Raw genomic sequence first — 17322 nt, forward strand, 5'->3', positions numbered from 1 at the left:
TTGAGACACAAGCTGCATAGCCAGACTGCAGGAAAAAGAACAGATTTGAATCTGAAATGCAAAAAAATATAATTTGAGTCACTTCAAACTGCCAGTGTGAACAAGGCTGGAGACGCTGTGTAGCTCAGCGGTCCCCAGTTCCATTCAGCCGTGGGCCGATTTATTTTGTATTTTTGTCCTTGATCGGCTGGTCGGAGGGCTTTACATAGTTATAAATCACTTGATCGGCTGGTCGGAGGGCTTTACATAGTTATAAATCACTTGATCGGCTGGTCGGGGGGCTTTACATAGTTATAAATCATTTGATAGGATGGTCGGGGGGCTTTACATAGTTATAAATCACTTGTACACTGCAAATTGACTGCAAGAATCCCAAACCGATATAGTTTTTGACGGAATCATTTAAAACCTTTTTTTACATTGGGATACGATCACATATGCCTGTAATTATGCGTGGAAATATTTGGGAACAGATATCCAAAATTATTATTCTAATTTTTTTTTGTGCCTCAGAGCTTGAGGGGGGTGTGTGCAAATAAAATAATTTGGGCTGTTTATTGGGGAACCCTGATGTAATGTGTCAGTCTCCACCTTGTTCCCCTGTGACTCACGGTCCAGTTTCAGGCATCACCACCCCGTAGGTCTATGTTCAAATCAAATCAAGTTTATTTTATATAGCCCTTCGTACATCAGCTAATATCTCGAAGTGCTGTACAGAAACCCAGCCTAAAACCCCAAACAGCAAGCAATGCAGGTGTAGAAGCACGGTGGCTAGGAAAAACTCCCTAGAAAGGCCAAAACCTAGGAAGAAACCTAGAGAGGAACCAGGCTATGAGGGGTGGCCAGTCCTCTTCTGGCTGTGCCGGGTGGAGATACGGATTATTTCAACACGGATTAGTGTTCCTCTGATAAACGGGGATGATGTTACATGTGATGGATTGACCCGTTCGAACGCTGACAGTATAATTTGCTGCCTGAGAGTCGATGCACTTCCTGATTGCGTTCCACGTGGGTTGGTTGACTTTGTGAATGCCGCCCCGGCCGTGGCTTCCCCAAGCAGGATGTAGGGTTTACGCGGTTGACGGGAATAGGAGCAGACCTGTTTAAAACACACTCACTGGTCGAAACCCTGATGAAGACGAGGTGACAGAGATGTGTATTTAGGTGTAACTCTGTGTTAACAGCAACCTTATAACCTTCCCTCTTGTTTCACCGTGTCACTCTTGTCGTCTGATGTCAGTGTACTTACTTCTTCTTCCTCTTCTATACTCTTACTGTTATTGATTTTTATAGGGCTCTGGTCAAAAGTAGTGCACTATATAGGGAATAGAGCTCTGGTCAAAAGTAGTGCACTATATAGGGAATAGGGCTCTGGTCAAAAGTAGTGCACTATATAGGGAATAGGGCTCTGGTCAAAAGTAGTGCACTATATAGGGAATAGGGCTCTGGTCAACAGTAGTGCACTATATAGGGAATAGGGTTCCATTTGGGATATGAAGTATTCTAAACTATGTAAATTGAGTGTCCTCAACCACCATTGTAGATGCCTCTCAGTCCTCAGGCAGTGACGTGTAGGAGCTGCTCCTTATGGAAATAAATGTTCCTTGAAAGGTTGACTTTTGAATCCCTGACTTGAAAGGCAAATGTTGTGAGTTCGTCTCTTCCTCAGTCACTCTGTTTTCCTTATTGCCGCCTTTGATATCCTGGTGTGTACTGCAGCTGTCAGACTGATCCCAAGTTACCTTCTATTGTCGTAGTAGTAGTATTTTATTGTGATCCCAATTAGCCACCGCAAAGTCAGGTGGATGTCAGGTAGTTTTCTTTTTGTAGTTATATGATCATATGCTAGATGGACCTTGTATGACTTTGCATAAAACTGTAAACATGGCTCATCTATCATTTGCATCCTCTTGTTTTGGAATTTCCATTAGAATATCCAAGGTGGCACACGTGCTCGTTCAAGTCACTCTTCCGTATGCTTCTCAAATATATATGATCTGATCCCCCCCCCCTCCCCCCCACCCCCCTGTTGAGCCAGACAGTCATTAACTGTTACAGTAGTTAATAATATTAACCTGATGGGGAGCCTGCTGTGAATCTCCCAGCAGTGGATGTGCTGATTTGGGGTCAGTTGGTAGGTTGAGAGCAGTGTGTTATTAGGGTCAGCCTAGTTAACAGCTGATTTGTGGTCAGTTGGTAGGTAGAGAGCAGTGTGTTATTAGGGTCAGCTTAGTTAACAGCTGATTTGGGGTCAGTTGGTAGGTAGAGAGCAGTGTGTTTCTTATTAGGGTATGCCTAGTTAACAGCTGATTTGGGGTCAGTTGGTAGGTAGAGAGCAGTGTGTTATTAGGGTCAGCCTAGTTAACAGCTGATTTGGGGTCAGTTGGTAGGTAGAGAGCAGTGTGTTATTAGGGTCAGCCTAGTTAACAGCTGATTTTGTGATCTCCCCCGACCTCACCACACCCCTCTTCACCTCAGGGGACCATTGGCCGTGAGGAGAAGGACGGTCAGGCTGTAATAAATATTGAGATTGGGGTGGAAAGCCTTAGTGAATTCCTTGTCTCAGGTTACAAGCCAGGCAGCGAGGCAGGCAGGTGGTGTGTTTGGTTCCTTTTGAAAGGTGTTCTGAATGGCTGTTGTCTCTGTTTCCCCTCTTCCGTGTTGTTGCTATCGATGGGTTGGTTGTTTAGCAACAACACCGACTTGTGCCCAACTATGGGCCGGAACAGACCGTGATTGGCTTAGATTGTTGACAACATGTAAACTATATTTAGTCTCCAATGTTTTATTGAAAACATCAATACATTTGCATAATGAGCACTTGTCTCTACAATACAGTGCCTTTGGAATGTATTCAGACCCCTTGACTTTTTCCACATTTAGTTACGTTACAGCCTTATTCTAAAATGGATTAAATAAAACAATTTCCTCCGCAATCTGCACACAATACCCCGTAATGACAAAGCGAAAACAGTTTTTGGAAATGTTTGCAAATTTATTTAAAAAACAGATACCTTATTGACATAAGTATTCAGACCCTTTGCTAGGAGATTCTAAATGTCGCTCAGGTGCTTCCTGTTTCCATTGATCATCCTTGAGATGTTTCTACAACTTGACTGGAGTCCACCGGTGGTCAATTCTATAGATTGGACATGATTGGTGGTGCCAGAATATCAACCTATCCCTCAACGTAACCAAGACTAAGGAGATCATTGTGGACTACAGGAAAAGGAGAACCGAGCACGCCCCCATTCTCATCGACTGGGTTGTAGTGGAGCAGGTTGAGAGCTTCAAATTCCTTGGTGTCCACATCAACAACAAACTAGAATGGTCCAAGCACACCATAACAGTCGTGAAGAGGGCACGACAAAGCCTATTCCCCGTCTTCAAACTAAAAAGATTTGGCATGGGTCCTGACATCCTCAAAAGGTTCTACAGCTGCAACATCGAGAGCATCCTGACCGGTTGCATCACTGCCTGGTACGGCAACTGATTGGCCTCCAACCGCAAGGCACTACAGAGGGTAGTGCGTACGGCCCAGTACATCACTGGGGCCAAGCTGCCTGCCATCCAGGACCTCTACACCAGGCGGTGTCAGAGGAAGGTCCTAAAAATTGTCAAAGACCCCAGCCACCCCAGTCATAGACTGTTCTCTCTACTACCGCATGGCAAGCGGTACCGGAGTGCCAAGTCTAGGACAAAAAGGCTTCTCAACAGTTTTTACCCCCAAGCCATAAGACTCCTGAACAGGTAACCAAATGGTTACCTGGGCTATTTGCAACCCCTCTTTTTACGCTGCTGCTACTCTCTGTTTATCATATAATATTTGCCAAGTCACTTTAAACTATACATTCATGTACATACTACCTCAATTGGCTCGACCAACCACTGCTCCCGCACATTGGCTAACCAGGCTATCTGCATTTTGTATGGAAACTATCATTTAGAGAACAAAACGTTAATTCTTTCAGTGCAATACGGAACCGTTCCGTATTTTATCTAACGAGTGGCATCCATAAGTCTAAATATTGCTGTTACATTGAACAACGTTCAATGTTATGTCATAATTATGTAAAATTCTGGCAAATTAATTACGGTCTTTATTAGGAAGAAATGGTCTTCACCCAGTTCAACGAGCCAGGCGGCCCAAACTGCTGCATATATACCCTGACTCTGCTTGCACAGAACGCAAGAGAAGTGACACAACTTCCCTACTTAATATTGCCTGCTAACATGATTTTTTTTTTCATTAAATATGCAGGTTTAAAAAAATATACTTGTGAATTGATTTTAAGAAAGGCATTGATGGTTAGGTACATTGGTGCAACGACAGTGCATTTTTCGCGAATGAATAAATAATAAATCATCACCCGTTTGGCGAAGTAGGCTGTGATTCGATGATAAATTAACAGGCACCGCATTGATTATTTGCAACGCAGGTCAAGCTAGTTAAACTAGTAATATCATCAACCATGTGTAGTTAACTAGTGATTATGTTAAGATTGATTGTTTCTTATAAGTTTAATGCTAGATAGCAACTTACCTTGGCTCCTTGCTGCACTCGTGTAACAGGTGGTCAGCCTGCCACGCAGTCTCCTCGTGGAATGCAATGTAATCGGTGGCCAAAAATGCCGATTACCGATTGTTATGAACACTTGAAATCGGCCCTAATTAATCGGCCATTCCGATTAATCGGTCGACCCCTAGTCCAGAATCACAAGTCTCAGACTTATTCCCCATTGAAGAGTGCACATTGTTTTGTCAGCTAACCTACTAACGGAACGAATTGCAAAAATCACTGAAGCTAGAGACCCATATCTCCCTCACTAACTTTAAGCACCAGCTGTCAGAGCAGCTTACCGATCACTGCACATGTACACAGCCCATCTGTAAATAGCCCACCCAACTACCTCATCTCCATATTGTTATTTTTTTTCTTCTTCTTTGCACCCCAGTATCTCTACTTGCACATTCATCTTCTGCACATCTATCACTCCAGTGTTCATTGCTAAATTGTAATTATTTCGCCACTATGGCCTATTTATTGCCTTACCTCCCTAATCTTACCTCATTTGCACACACTGTATATAGATTTTTCTATTGTGTTATTGACTGTACGTTTGTTTATTCCATGTGTAACTCTGTGTTGTTGTTTGTGTCGCACTGCTTTGCTTTATCTTGGCCAGGTCGCAGTTGTAAATGAGAACTTGTTCTCAACTGGCCTACCTGGTTAAATAAAGGTGAAATAAAATGAAAACCTGTTAGATATTACTGCATTGTCGGAACTAGAAGCACAAGCATTTTGCTACACTCACATTAACATCTGCTAGCCATGTGTGTATGTGACCTTTAGACACTAAAACCTGTTGGTCGACTTTTGAGGCCTCCAGACCCTGCAACGTCTAAAAACAACCTCCAGGGATTTTTCTGTTGATAGGTGATATCCCAAGTATAAATACAGTAATGTACACCCACCGAAGACTAAAGAAAATTATGTTTTGAGCAAAATTGTGTTTTATTTTAGACACAACTGCAAAAACTTTCAGGAGTAGGGAATTGGTCAGATGGGAATTTGTCATGTCGTTGGCCGAACCCTTTTGCTTGAGGAACAATAGAGGACAAAAGAGGAAAGCCCTATTGAAAGCCCTTCTGTTGAGATGTGCCTTTTGTTAAGTAAATCGGGTGTTAAAGGAGACGAGTGCCATTTTCAGAGGAGGACAGTGACTGCAACTCTGTGTGCTCGAATGGATACCATCCACATTTCATGTTAATCTGGGGACTGTTTCCCTGATACAGATAAAAGTCCTGGACTAAAAAGCGATTTCCAACGGAAGATCTTCATTTGAACATGCCGTTTTAATCCAAGACTAGGTTTAATCTGTGTCCAGGAAACCATCCCATAGTTAAATAAAGGTTAAAGAAAACTAAAAATTAGAAAATAGTCCATTCCAAGTCATTAATCAGAGAGTTTGTGTCAGTGGGTCTAGAAGAAGAATTGCCTTCCTCGATCTTGATTGTCCCCATTTGAGCGTAGAAAGGATGGGGCCCTCGAGCTGATTTACTACTATTTTAAAAAAAGAAAAAAAAGAAATCTATATTATGCCCATTTACATGAGGCCTTTTGATTTGAGGCCTGAGGCAATTGCCTCTTCTGACTAATGTTAAGTCCTGCACTGCATATATTTGCTTGTCAAAGGTATGCATATTGACATTTTAAAGTCTGGGGCAAACAAACGGGATCACAATGCTCATGATGTTATCACACTACTGTACACACAGTCAATTCACCAAGTTAAACACTTGGATGTCGCCTTACATTTGTCATGTGTTATAATGTGATGGACACACCCCTAATACAGTTGTTCGCCTACACTACATCAGCCACGTTACAAGGCCTAGGATACGTTGCTCAATGAAAATAAGAATTTGTTCTTACATTTATTTAACTAGGCAAGTCAGTAAAAAAATAAAAATAAATGGCTCCTCTCCACAAGCATTCTGGGTTGTTTTTCTATTCAGGAACTTGTTCTCTCTCAAATCACAGGATGGTCATAGTCTTTATCTGGTGAGGTGAATTATCCTCGTAGTCAAAATTGGACCAGTTTGTGATGATTCTGATCATCAAGTTAGCGGATTTTGAGCAGATCTGTGTAGTGAATGTTTTTCTAATGGGTTCTTGGAAAAAATGTAGGTTTATTTGTTTTATATATATTTTTTACAATTCGAGAGAGCTGCAAATAATTGTCTCACGTGTTTTTTTTTTTTAATTGTCTTTGATCTGATCGGATACACAGCCTTAGTCTGGGGTTAGCCTATTTAACTGCTTTTGGTAATTACTAAAGGGCCCAAAACGCTCATCAATCATTAACTCCTTGTCTAGAGGCTAAAAGATCTTGGTGCCAAGAAGCTTACAAGCGAACACTGAGTAGTTACAGACCTTTTGACCATTTAAGGACTAACAGAAGACTAGTTATAATATAACAGGACATTAAGGACTAACAGAAGACTAGTTATAATATAACAGGACATTAATAAGAACTGACTATGGATCCTGGATGCTGATTGGACGAGTAGCGGTCCAAGCTGTTCTCTATTGGCCATCACAGATGCACCTATAGACCTTTTTGTGGAACGTAAACAATAAACTCATTTAGAACGCACGGCACCGTTCTATATCCGGCTAGCTAGCTGCGCCAGACAACTCAACATGTCAAGTTGTACGTCCACAAGCAGAAAAGTCAACTAAGTCTGCTTGTAAAGATGGAAAAGCAGGGCGACGTGGCCTAGTCAGTGTATGGAGAAGTCTGACGCAGAGCTACACAGCCAGACACTTCAGAGGAGGTGGGGTACTTGGCCTGGATAGTGGCGAGAAGCAACTGGCCGGACAGGTGGAGGCTACATTGTCTGCTGCACACCTCCTTGTATGACAGGCAGAGACGGTGGGACAAATTTGTATATTTATCTGCTTCTAATTTCAGAAATGTGCTTATCTGGTCAAATAGGCCTAGGCTTGCAGCTTCTCTTCAGTCATAAATTGTTGCCCTAGAAGACAAATAAATGATAAAGGCTAATACATTATATATTTAAGCAATAAGGAACGAGGGGGTGTGGTATATGGCCAATATACCATGTGTAAGGGCTGTTCTAAAGCACGACACAGTGTGGAGTGCCTGGATACATTCCTTAGCCATGGTATATTGGCCATATACCACAAACCCCCGTAGGTGCCTTATTGCTATTATAAACTGGTTACCAACGTAAATTAGAACAGTAAAAATACATGTTTTGTCATTCCCGTAGTATACAGTCTGATATACCACGGCTGTCATGCAATCAGCATTTAGAGCTCGAACCACCCAGTTTATAAAAATAAATAGGTACTCACCAAAATAAATAGCTACTCACCAAAACAAATATCTTAAATGATAGAAGGAACTAGTCAATCATCTAGCTGACATGTATAAAGATTTTTCTTTCAATGTTTCTCCTCCTCTAAACTGTGCCGCCTAAATATTATCCCCTTGCAAAAAAATCCATCTGATTTTTAAAAAGCAGTGAAAACTAAAATCATGTTTCTGATTTAATAATTCACATCAACCTTGATGCATATTTTTCAGATACTGAAATAAATAAATCTTATTGTTATTGTTCCACTCCTTTTTTCCAGAGACATCAATAACATTTTGTGTATCATTGTACTTCAAGGACTACTTATTTCTGCAATAGTTGTATTTTAATATTCGACTATACGTGACATGTTGTAGGCCAGTCAGTGTCCAGATTTCAGTTAATATTCCATTTAAACCCATCTCAAGTTTTAAAGGTATCATTTCAGCTCTCTCATTTCAGCTCTCTCATTTGTTGGCCAAGTGAACATGTTATAACACGATATATTAGTCTTTCCCAATATCATAACCTTTCGCAATAAACAAGTCATTCACTAAAAAGATTTCAAGTAGACATCGTAATAAATGACCTCAGTTCATTTGTTCTGAAGATACAGGATAGTTTACATGGCACAATGAAATAGTAGGCGTACAGTAATGGCAGTGTAGAACAATACAAGCCATATGTGTACAGTGGTGAAATAGAGGCAAGGGGTGTGGTTGTAGAGAAGTGGAGAGTCATCTTGTGACAAGAACATGGAGACATTCGATACTTTTATTGTCCATTTGGTTAGAACAGAAATGTGTTTTCCTGCTTCTCCCAACACCTTGCAGTGCAGCAACCCCTGGGTGGAGAGCCATTGTGAGGGATCTGGTCTAGTAGTCTAGCCCAGTGCCTTGCTCAAGAGCACAATGGCAGGAGATGGTACATGGGAGCCTTCCAGCTGCCAGTTCAGTTCCATACCCATTGTTGTGTTGTCCTGGGCTTGAACCATTGTAGACATAGCACCACACCCATGCATGCATTGGTTCTGTATTAGCCTAGCTCAGAGCAGTGTTTCCTGGTCAGTGGTTCTGTAGTAGCCTAGCTCAGATAGCAGTGTTTCCGGGTCATTGGTTCTGTAGTAGTCTAGCTCAGAGCAGTGGTTCTGTAGTAGTCTAGCTCAGATAGCAGTGTTTCCGGGTCATTGGTTCTGTAGTAGCCTAGCTCAGAGCAGTGCTTCTGTAGTAGCCTAGCTCAGAGCAGTGGTTCTGTAGTAGCCTAGCTCCGAGCAGTGTTTCCGGGTCATTGGTTCTGTAGTAGTCTAGCTCAGAGCAGTGGTTCTGTAGTAGCCTAGCTCCGAGCAGTGTTTCCGGGTCATTGGTTCTGTAGTAGTCTAGCTCAGAGCAGTGTTTCCGGGTCATTGGTTCTGTAGTAGTCTAGCTCAGATAGCAGTGTTTCCGGGTCATTGGTTCTGTAGTAGTCTAGCTCAGAGAGCAGTGTTTCCGGGTCATTGGTTCTGTAGTAGTCTAGCCCAGAGCAGTGTTTCTGGGTCATTGGTTCTGTAGTAGCCTAGCTCAGAGCAGTGTTTCCTGGTCATTGGTTCTGTAGTAGTCTAGCTCAGAGCAGTGTTTCTGGGTCATTGGTTCTGTAGTAGCCTTTTGTGTATCATTGTACTTTTACAATGCTCCTAGCTCAGAGCAGTGTTTCCTGGTCATTGGTTCTGTAGTAGTCTAGCTCAGAGCAGTATTTCTGGGTCATTGGTTCTGTAGTAGTCTAGCTCAGAGCAGTGTTTCCTGGTCATTGGTTCTGTAGTAGTCTAGCTCAGATAGCAGTGTTTCCTGGTCATTGGTTCTGTAGTAGTCTAGCTCAGAGCAGTGTTTCCTGGTCATTGGTTCTGTAGTAGTCTAGCTCAGATGTCAGTGGTTCTGTAGTAGTCTAGCTCAGAGCAGTGTTTCTGGGTCATTGGTTCTGTAGTAGTCTAGCTCAGAGCAGTGTTTCTGGGTCATTGGTTCTGTAGTAGCCTAGCTCAGAGCAGTGTTTCCTGGTCATTGGTTCTGTAGTAGTCTAGCTCAGAGCAGTGGTTCTGTAGTAGTCTAGCTCAGATAGCAGTGTTTCCGGGTCATTGGTTCTGTAGTAGCCTAGCTCAGAGCAGTGCTTCTGTAGTAGCCTAGCTCAGAGCAGTGGTTCTGTAGTAGCCTAGCTCCGAGCAGTGTTTCCGGGTCATTGGTTCTGTAGTAGTCTAGCTCAGAGCAGTGGTTCTGTAGTAGCCTAGCTCCGAGCAGTGTTTCCGGGTCATTGGTTCTGTAGTAGTCTAGCTCAGAGCAGTGTTTCCGGGTCATTGGTTCTGTAGTAGTCTAGCTCAGATAGCAGTGTTTCCGGGTCATTGGTTCTGTAGTAGTCTAGCTCAGAGAGCAGTGTTTCCGGGTCATTGGTTCTGTAGTAGTCTAGCTCAGAGCAGTGTTTCTGGGTCATTGGTTCTGTAGTAGCCTAGCTCAGAGCAGTGTTTCCTGGTCATTGGTTCTGTAGTAGTCTAGCTCAGAGCAGTGTTTCTGGGTCATTGGTTCTGTAGTAGCCTTTTGTGTATCATTGTACTTTTACAATGCTCCTAGCTCAGAGCAGTGTTTCCTGGTCATTGGTTCTGTAGTAGTCTAGCTCAGAGCAGTATTTCTGGGTCATTGGTTCTGTAGTAGTCTAGCTCAGAGCAGTGTTTCCTGGTCATTGGTTCTGTAGTAGTCTAGCTCAGATAGCAGTGTTTCCTGGTCATTGGTTCTGTAGTAGTCTAGCTCAGAGCAGTGTTTCCTGGTCATTGGTTCTGTAGTAGTCTAGCTCAGATGTCAGTGGTTCTGTAGTAGTCTAGCTCAGAGCAGTGTTTCTGGGTCATTGGTTCTGTAGTAGTCTAGCTCAGAGCAGTGTTTCCTGGTCACAAAGTGGTGCACATTTTAGTTTTTGCCTTAACACTGCACATCTGATTTTTAAATCATCAAAGCTTGATACGTTGATAATCTGAATCAGCTTTGTAGTGTCAGGACAAAAAGAAGGTGTACCCCTTTGACTACCCAGGACCAGGATTGAGAAATAGGTTGGAGAGCCTTACCAGCAGCTGGTAAGGTTGCTGGTTTGAGCCCTGGGCCGGGCAACGCCAAATAATTCCTTGTCTAACACCAAGTGGTTAAAAGACCTTGGTGCCAAGAGGCTAACCCTGAGTTAACTTATTAGATACACCCGTCTAGTACCAGGTCAGGCCTCCAGAACATCCGGAATTCTTTGGGGCGTGTTAACGTAGCTCAATTGGCATCAAGGGACCTAACGTGTGCCCTGAAAACATTTCCCTACACCACAAGCCGGTACCGTTTGACACCAGGCAGGATGGGGCCATGATCTCATGCTGCTTACGCCAAATCCTGACTCTGCCATCAGCGTGACGCAACAACTACAATTGTCCAGTGTAGGTGATGGCGTGTCCACTAGAGCGTCTTCTTCTTGTTTTTAGCTGATAGGAGTGGAACCCGGTGTGGTCGTCAGCTGCAATAGCCCATCCCTGATAAGGACAGATGAGTTGTGGCTTCCGAGATGCCATTCTGCACACCACTGTTGTACTGCGCTGTTATTTGCCTGTTTGTAGCCGGGCCTGTTAGCGTGCACGATTCTTCTCCTTCTCCTTCCACCTCTCTCATCAACAAGCTGTTTTCACCCACAGGACAGCCACTGACTGGATGTTTTTGTTTGTCACCATTCTCTGTAAACCCTAGACACTGTCGTGTGTGTGTGTGTGTGTGTGTGTGTGTGTGTGTGTGTGTGTGTGTGTGTGTGTGTGTGTGTGTGTGTGTGTGTGTGTGTGTGTGTGTGTGTGTGTGTGTGTGTGTGTGTGTGTGTGTGTGTGTGTGTGTGTGTGTGTGTGTGTGTGTGTGTGTGTGTGTGTGTGTGTGTGTGTGTGTGTGTAAAGCCCAGGAGGCATGCTGTTTCTGAGATGCAGTTAATTTATGAACTCAAAGTAGCCGTCTGACGATGGCTGTTATTTGCTATATGGCCGACAGCGGGCGCTTCCAGACAACACTGGTGGATTGTCATACTCCTTCGTTGACCATATCCACATGACCTTATATTCTCTCTCACCACAATTAGACAACATATTCGTTTCTGTTTTTGCAAAGACTGTTAAAGGGAAATTAAACAATGGTAAAACAAAAAATCTCTCTCCACCCCCCCAGTGAGCGACCTCCAGACGTCTCATTACCATGAGTCGGGAGCGATCAGACTCCCAGGGGTCACTGGGCCCTGACGATGAGGTCATGCCGTACAGTGACGACGAGACGGATGATGAGTTGGACCCCGGCTCAGACGAGGAGGGGCCCCCGGGGGGGCCACAGCCTGAAGAGATCAAGAGCCCCGGTGAGAGACTGGGAATAGACACTAGAGAAGAGCTGCAGTACACACACACACACACACACAGCCACACAAACACCTCTTCCATTAGACAATCTGAGAACATACCCTTGTGATGCGACCTTTTTTTGATTTGTTTTGACTGTCTGTTGTTCTGTTTCCAGAGTGTGACTGTTTGTTTCCAAAGTGTCTGACACTCTGTTGGTCTGTTTCCTGAGTGTCTGTTTCCAGAGTCTGACTGTCTGTTGGTTTGTTTCCAAAGTGTCTGACTGTCTGTTGGTCTGTTTCCTGAGTGTCTGTTTCCAGAGTCTGACTGTCTGTTGGTCTGTTTCCTGAGTGTCTGTTTCCAGAGTCTGACTGTCTGTTGGTTTGTTTCCAAAGTGTCTGACTGTCTGTTGGTCTGTTTCCAGAGTCTGGTTGGAATGTCAAAGCGAACGACAGCGCCTACTGTAACCTGCCAGAGTTTCAGAAAAAATACCTTTTGTGTCTCAAGAAGAGCAAGTACGCAGTAAGTCACCTCTCTCCCAGTTCCACCATTTAGAAATCACATTATTCCACCCCCCCCAACTGCTGATTCAGACATGGGTCGTGTTCATTAGGCCAATGGAAAAACACGTGTTGCTTATGGGTCGTGTTCATGAGGCAAATGGAAAAACACGTGTTGCTTATTGGAGAAGTTCAGACATAGTAGCTGACCGTTTTGTGCCTAATGAACACAGCCTTCATCTCATCTTTTTCTATCTAAATATTTACTGACAACAGCAGGTTGTGTCGGAGTAATGCCAGCTGCTGGTAGGTAGGACGACACAACCTTTTAAAAGGTAGAAACTGAGGCAGAAACTCAGTCCTGTTCATGTGCTTTGGTGGTTTTACGTTGTGGACAGGCTAAATACAATCGACCTATGCAATGGCTCAACACAAGGTGTTGTTTAACATCACGATTTCCTCCTTTTTGGATCACCTCATACACTACTTTTTTTCATTCCAATGTTGTCATTTTTGACGCCGTATCGGGTACAGTGCGTCACGGACGGTGAGGTAATTCTACTTCCTCTTCACTCTGCTGATACGTGTGTCTCATAGGCTGGCCATTTCCTGTACTGCCTGGACCATATTCAAAGTGAAGGTTCTTATAATACACAGACTTTGGGTTGAAAATAACCAGTTATTTATCAGTGACTGGGCAGACTGTACCAGGACAGGACTCCGGGTTAGTCTGTGGTTGGTCCTGTTTATCAAATCAAAGTTTATTTGTCACGTGCGCCAAATACAACAGGTGTAGAACTTAGAGTGAAATGCTTACTTAGAAGCCTCTTTAAGTAAAAAATGGGTATTAGGTAAACAATAGATAAGTAAATAAATAAAATAACAGTAGTGAGGCTATCTACAGGTGGTACCGGTACAGAGTCGATGTGCGGGGGCCCCGGTTAGTCGGGCTTATTGAGGTAATATGAATGTGTAGTTAAAGTGACTATGCATAGACGATAAACAGAGAGTAGTAGTAGCAGCAGCGTAGAAGAGGGGTTAGCGGGGAGGGGGTTTGAGGGGGTGGCGGGACACAATGCAAATAGTCTGGGAAGCCATTTGATTACCTGTTTATTACCTGTTCTGTGGTGATCCAACTTCCTCTTTTGGGTTTATTTACTTGTTAGTCACCAGGGACGTTACGATATTATCACAATACGTAGGTGTCGATACGATGTGTATTGAAATTCGATATTACGATTCAATGTTCCATATGTTCACCATATGTCTGCAGCAGAGGGGGATGAGAGCCATGAGAAAATGCTGGAAACATGTTGGCTCACTATTTAAAAAGATTGAGAACAAGCTATGAAGGAAGAGCATTTGACATTGTCAAAAATAATATAGCGATTTTATATCGTTAAAACATTATCCTGATATGTAAAATTTTGTATTTAAAAATAAAATAATCTCTATTAGTCACCATTTAGAATAGTCTCCTGTTCCCACACTCTCGTGCATACTCCCAAGTGTCGATCGTCAGAAAGTCATCCTGACGTACACAGAGACGTGATAAATGGTTCCCATGAGTTCATCTGACTCTGGGTAAATTGAAAAAAAAATATATATATATATATATATATATATTGTTTCTTTAAGCTCCACTCTTAAGACCACTCCTATCCTTTTAATGGTATTTAGCCTTGCTAATGTTTTATTTACATACCCTTGGTTAAAGACTATACTCTTAAGGTCAACTGACAATGACTTTACTTTAGTATCATGTTTAACTCCAATGAAATAGTCCATATGAAAAGTCTTACATTGAGTCCTACTCTTCAACCTGTTACTTAGGTGTTGTAGACGCAGGGTAGCATCCAAAATGGCACCCTATTCCCCTATATACACTAAACTACCTATGGGCCCTGGTCTAAAGTAGTGCATTACCCCTATGGGCCCTGGTCAAAAGTACTGCGCTACCCTATGGGCCCTGGTCAAAAGTAGTGCGCTACCCTATGGGCCCTGGTCAAAAGTAGTGCACTACCCCTATGGGCCCTGGTCTAAAGTAGTGCACTACCCTTATGGGCCCTGGTCAAAAGTAGTGCACTACCCCTATGGGCCCTGGTCAAAAGTAGTGCACTATATAGGGAATGGGATGCCAATTGGGACTGGAGTGGACACACTTATTTGTTTTGTCGGATCATTTGCCTCCTTCTCTCAATACTGTGGCTGCAGTTTGTGTATGTAAATGATCCCTCGGCCTACCAGCAGCACTGCAAGCTCCATTTAGTTTGACTGAGAGAGATTGAGAAGGTGTTGGGAAGATGAGGGAGAGAGAGAGAGACTGAGAAGGTGTTGGGAAGATGAGGGAGAGAGAGAGAGACTGAGAAGGTGTTGGAGAGAGAGAGAGACTGAGAAGGTGTTGGGAAGATGAGAGACTGAGAAGGTGTTGGTAAGATGAGGGAGAGAGAGAGAGACTGAGAAGGTGTTGGGAAGAAGAGGGAGAGAGAGATACAGAAACTCTGAGTGTGTCGAGTTCCACTCTTTGCCATTCCTTGTTATTGCCAAATGTCAGGCCATGCCATTTGGCACATGACATGGAGTGGATTAGTTTAAGAAACTGGTACCAAGGCTAACTGCCTTCCATTTTTTTTACATATATATTTTTTTCATTGTTAGAGTGGCCACTCGAGTGTTTGGTCCTGTGTTCATACATGATAACTGAAATTTGTTAGCCATGTGATATCTCAATTGGTACGAGAGGGGGACGGGTTGGAGGGGGGCAGAGCGGCGCTGCATCATTCATGGGGGGGGGGGGTGTCATGTTTACTGTTGCCCTGTTTTGACCATGTTTGTGTACTTGTCCTCCTTGTATTGTTTGTAGGGGAATGGAATCAAGACGTACAAATATAACGCCTTGACGTTCATCCCACTGAATCTGTTCGAGCAGTTCAAACGAGTTGCCAACCTGTACTTTCTGGCCCTGCTCATCTTACAGGTAAGTCTGCTGTGTTACATTCAACTTACTGATTTACGAGTATCTTCAGTGGTAGAACGTGGAGTTCCACTTGTAGATACGAGTCTTATGTCAGACATCCCAACTTATACTACACTATGGAAGGAAGGAGTGCGATTGGCTTGTTTTATTGCGAGCAGTTTAAATGAATTTACATAAATGTAAAATGTGATGTAAATACTGACACATCATTATATGAACATACAGGACCCTGGCCTGAGCAGTGAGTGATGAAGCGTTATTGGACAGCAGAAACCCGGGCCCGGCTCCATGAGGGGGGGTAAAGGGGGTTTAGCCCCCTCAGTTCAAACTTTCACCCCCATAGTTTTACTTTTGTCTGTATATTAACAAAACATTTTTTAATAAAAAATTTAAAAAACAGTTAAAATTGAGTGAAAGTTTGGCACAAAAATACTGTGTATCTGCGCTGTGTTAGCGCAATGGACAGAGCGCACTACGGTGTGTGTCGGGAGGGAATGCAAAAGCCATTAAGGCGGTTAGGTATGACTCCTTTGGGTTCCCATAAAAAACGAGGAAGAGAAACAGGGTGCGACATCATCAAGTGTGAAGTCATTTGTGCACAGTCGCAGTGGCACTGACACACGAGATCCAAGCCAACGGGCAATGTTACGCAATTACAAATCTTCAGCAGTACCACAGTACTGTAGTCCAGCAGGACAGAGGAGAAGAGACTGAGTGTGAAATACTGTTCAGCGCGTTGGATGCTGTTATCGGTGAAATGTCCGAAGGATTCAGCGAAGCAGCAGCCAACTGGTGGCAGCCCCTTGACCCTTGACCCGGAGAGCCATGACTTTCTTCTACATGTGAAAAATGGGGAAACATCTAAGCAAAACAGATTTGATGAAAGCTGAGTTTAGTGTTATTTAGCAGGCTGAAATCGCCCACTCTGGCTCCAATGAGGAGAAATGTAACCCTCCTGATATCCTGCAACAATTCTCTGGGCCTCTCTCCGGTATGCCGACCGTGCTTACTGGGCGTCCACAGCTACATGCGAGAACTAATTCTCCACTTTGACAAACGTGTCCAGTCAGCACTGAAGAAACATGCTACACCTGAGGAAAGCTCAATTAATCCAACTGTCATTTTGAGGGGAATTTTACAATAAGATTTCGGGGGAGAATGGAATGATCGTTTACTCAGGAAGCTACAACTCGTGTGACTGAAATCTGGACACTGACTGGCCTATAACATATCACATATATTAATATATCAATATTAAATACAACTATTTCAGAAATAAGTATGTCTTGCAGTACGATGATACACCAAATGTTATTTTTGTCTCTGGAAAAGGAGTGGAATAATACGTTACGTTTTTTATTTATTTCAGTATCTGAAAAATATGCATCAAGGTTGAAGTGAATTATTATCAGAAACATGGATTTGAGTTTTCACAGATTTTTATCTGAAAATGTTTGCAAGGGGAGAATATTTAGACTACACAGTTAGCAAAGGGTCTGAATACTTATGTAAATAAGGTATTTTTGTTTTAATACATTCCTAAAAAAACAAACAATTTTTGCTTTGTCATTGTGGGGTATTGTGTTTAGATTGATATGGGGCGGGGG

At 43.1% G+C, this 17322-nt stretch overlaps 1 protein-coding gene across 1 annotated transcript in view; it reads left to right on the forward strand.

The window, feature by feature from the left end:
* Positions 1-17322, forward strand: part of LOC139544409 (phospholipid-transporting ATPase IC-like) — a 46010-nt gene that overhangs the window by 2288 nt on the left and 26400 nt on the right. The window contains exons 2-4 of the mRNA XM_071351464.1: positions 12078-12258; positions 12663-12760; positions 15602-15715. Coding sequence (XP_071207565.1) covers positions 12105-12258; positions 12663-12760; positions 15602-15715 — 366 coding nt within the window. The 5' untranslated portion in view covers positions 12078-12104. The remainder of the gene's footprint in view (positions 1-12077; positions 12259-12662; positions 12761-15601; positions 15716-17322) is intronic.

The sequence above is a fragment of the Salvelinus alpinus genome, chromosome 18, assembly GCF_045679555.1.
Source record: "Salvelinus alpinus chromosome 18, SLU_Salpinus.1, whole genome shotgun sequence".
Taxonomy (NCBI): domain Eukaryota; kingdom Metazoa; phylum Chordata; class Actinopteri; order Salmoniformes; family Salmonidae; genus Salvelinus; species Salvelinus alpinus.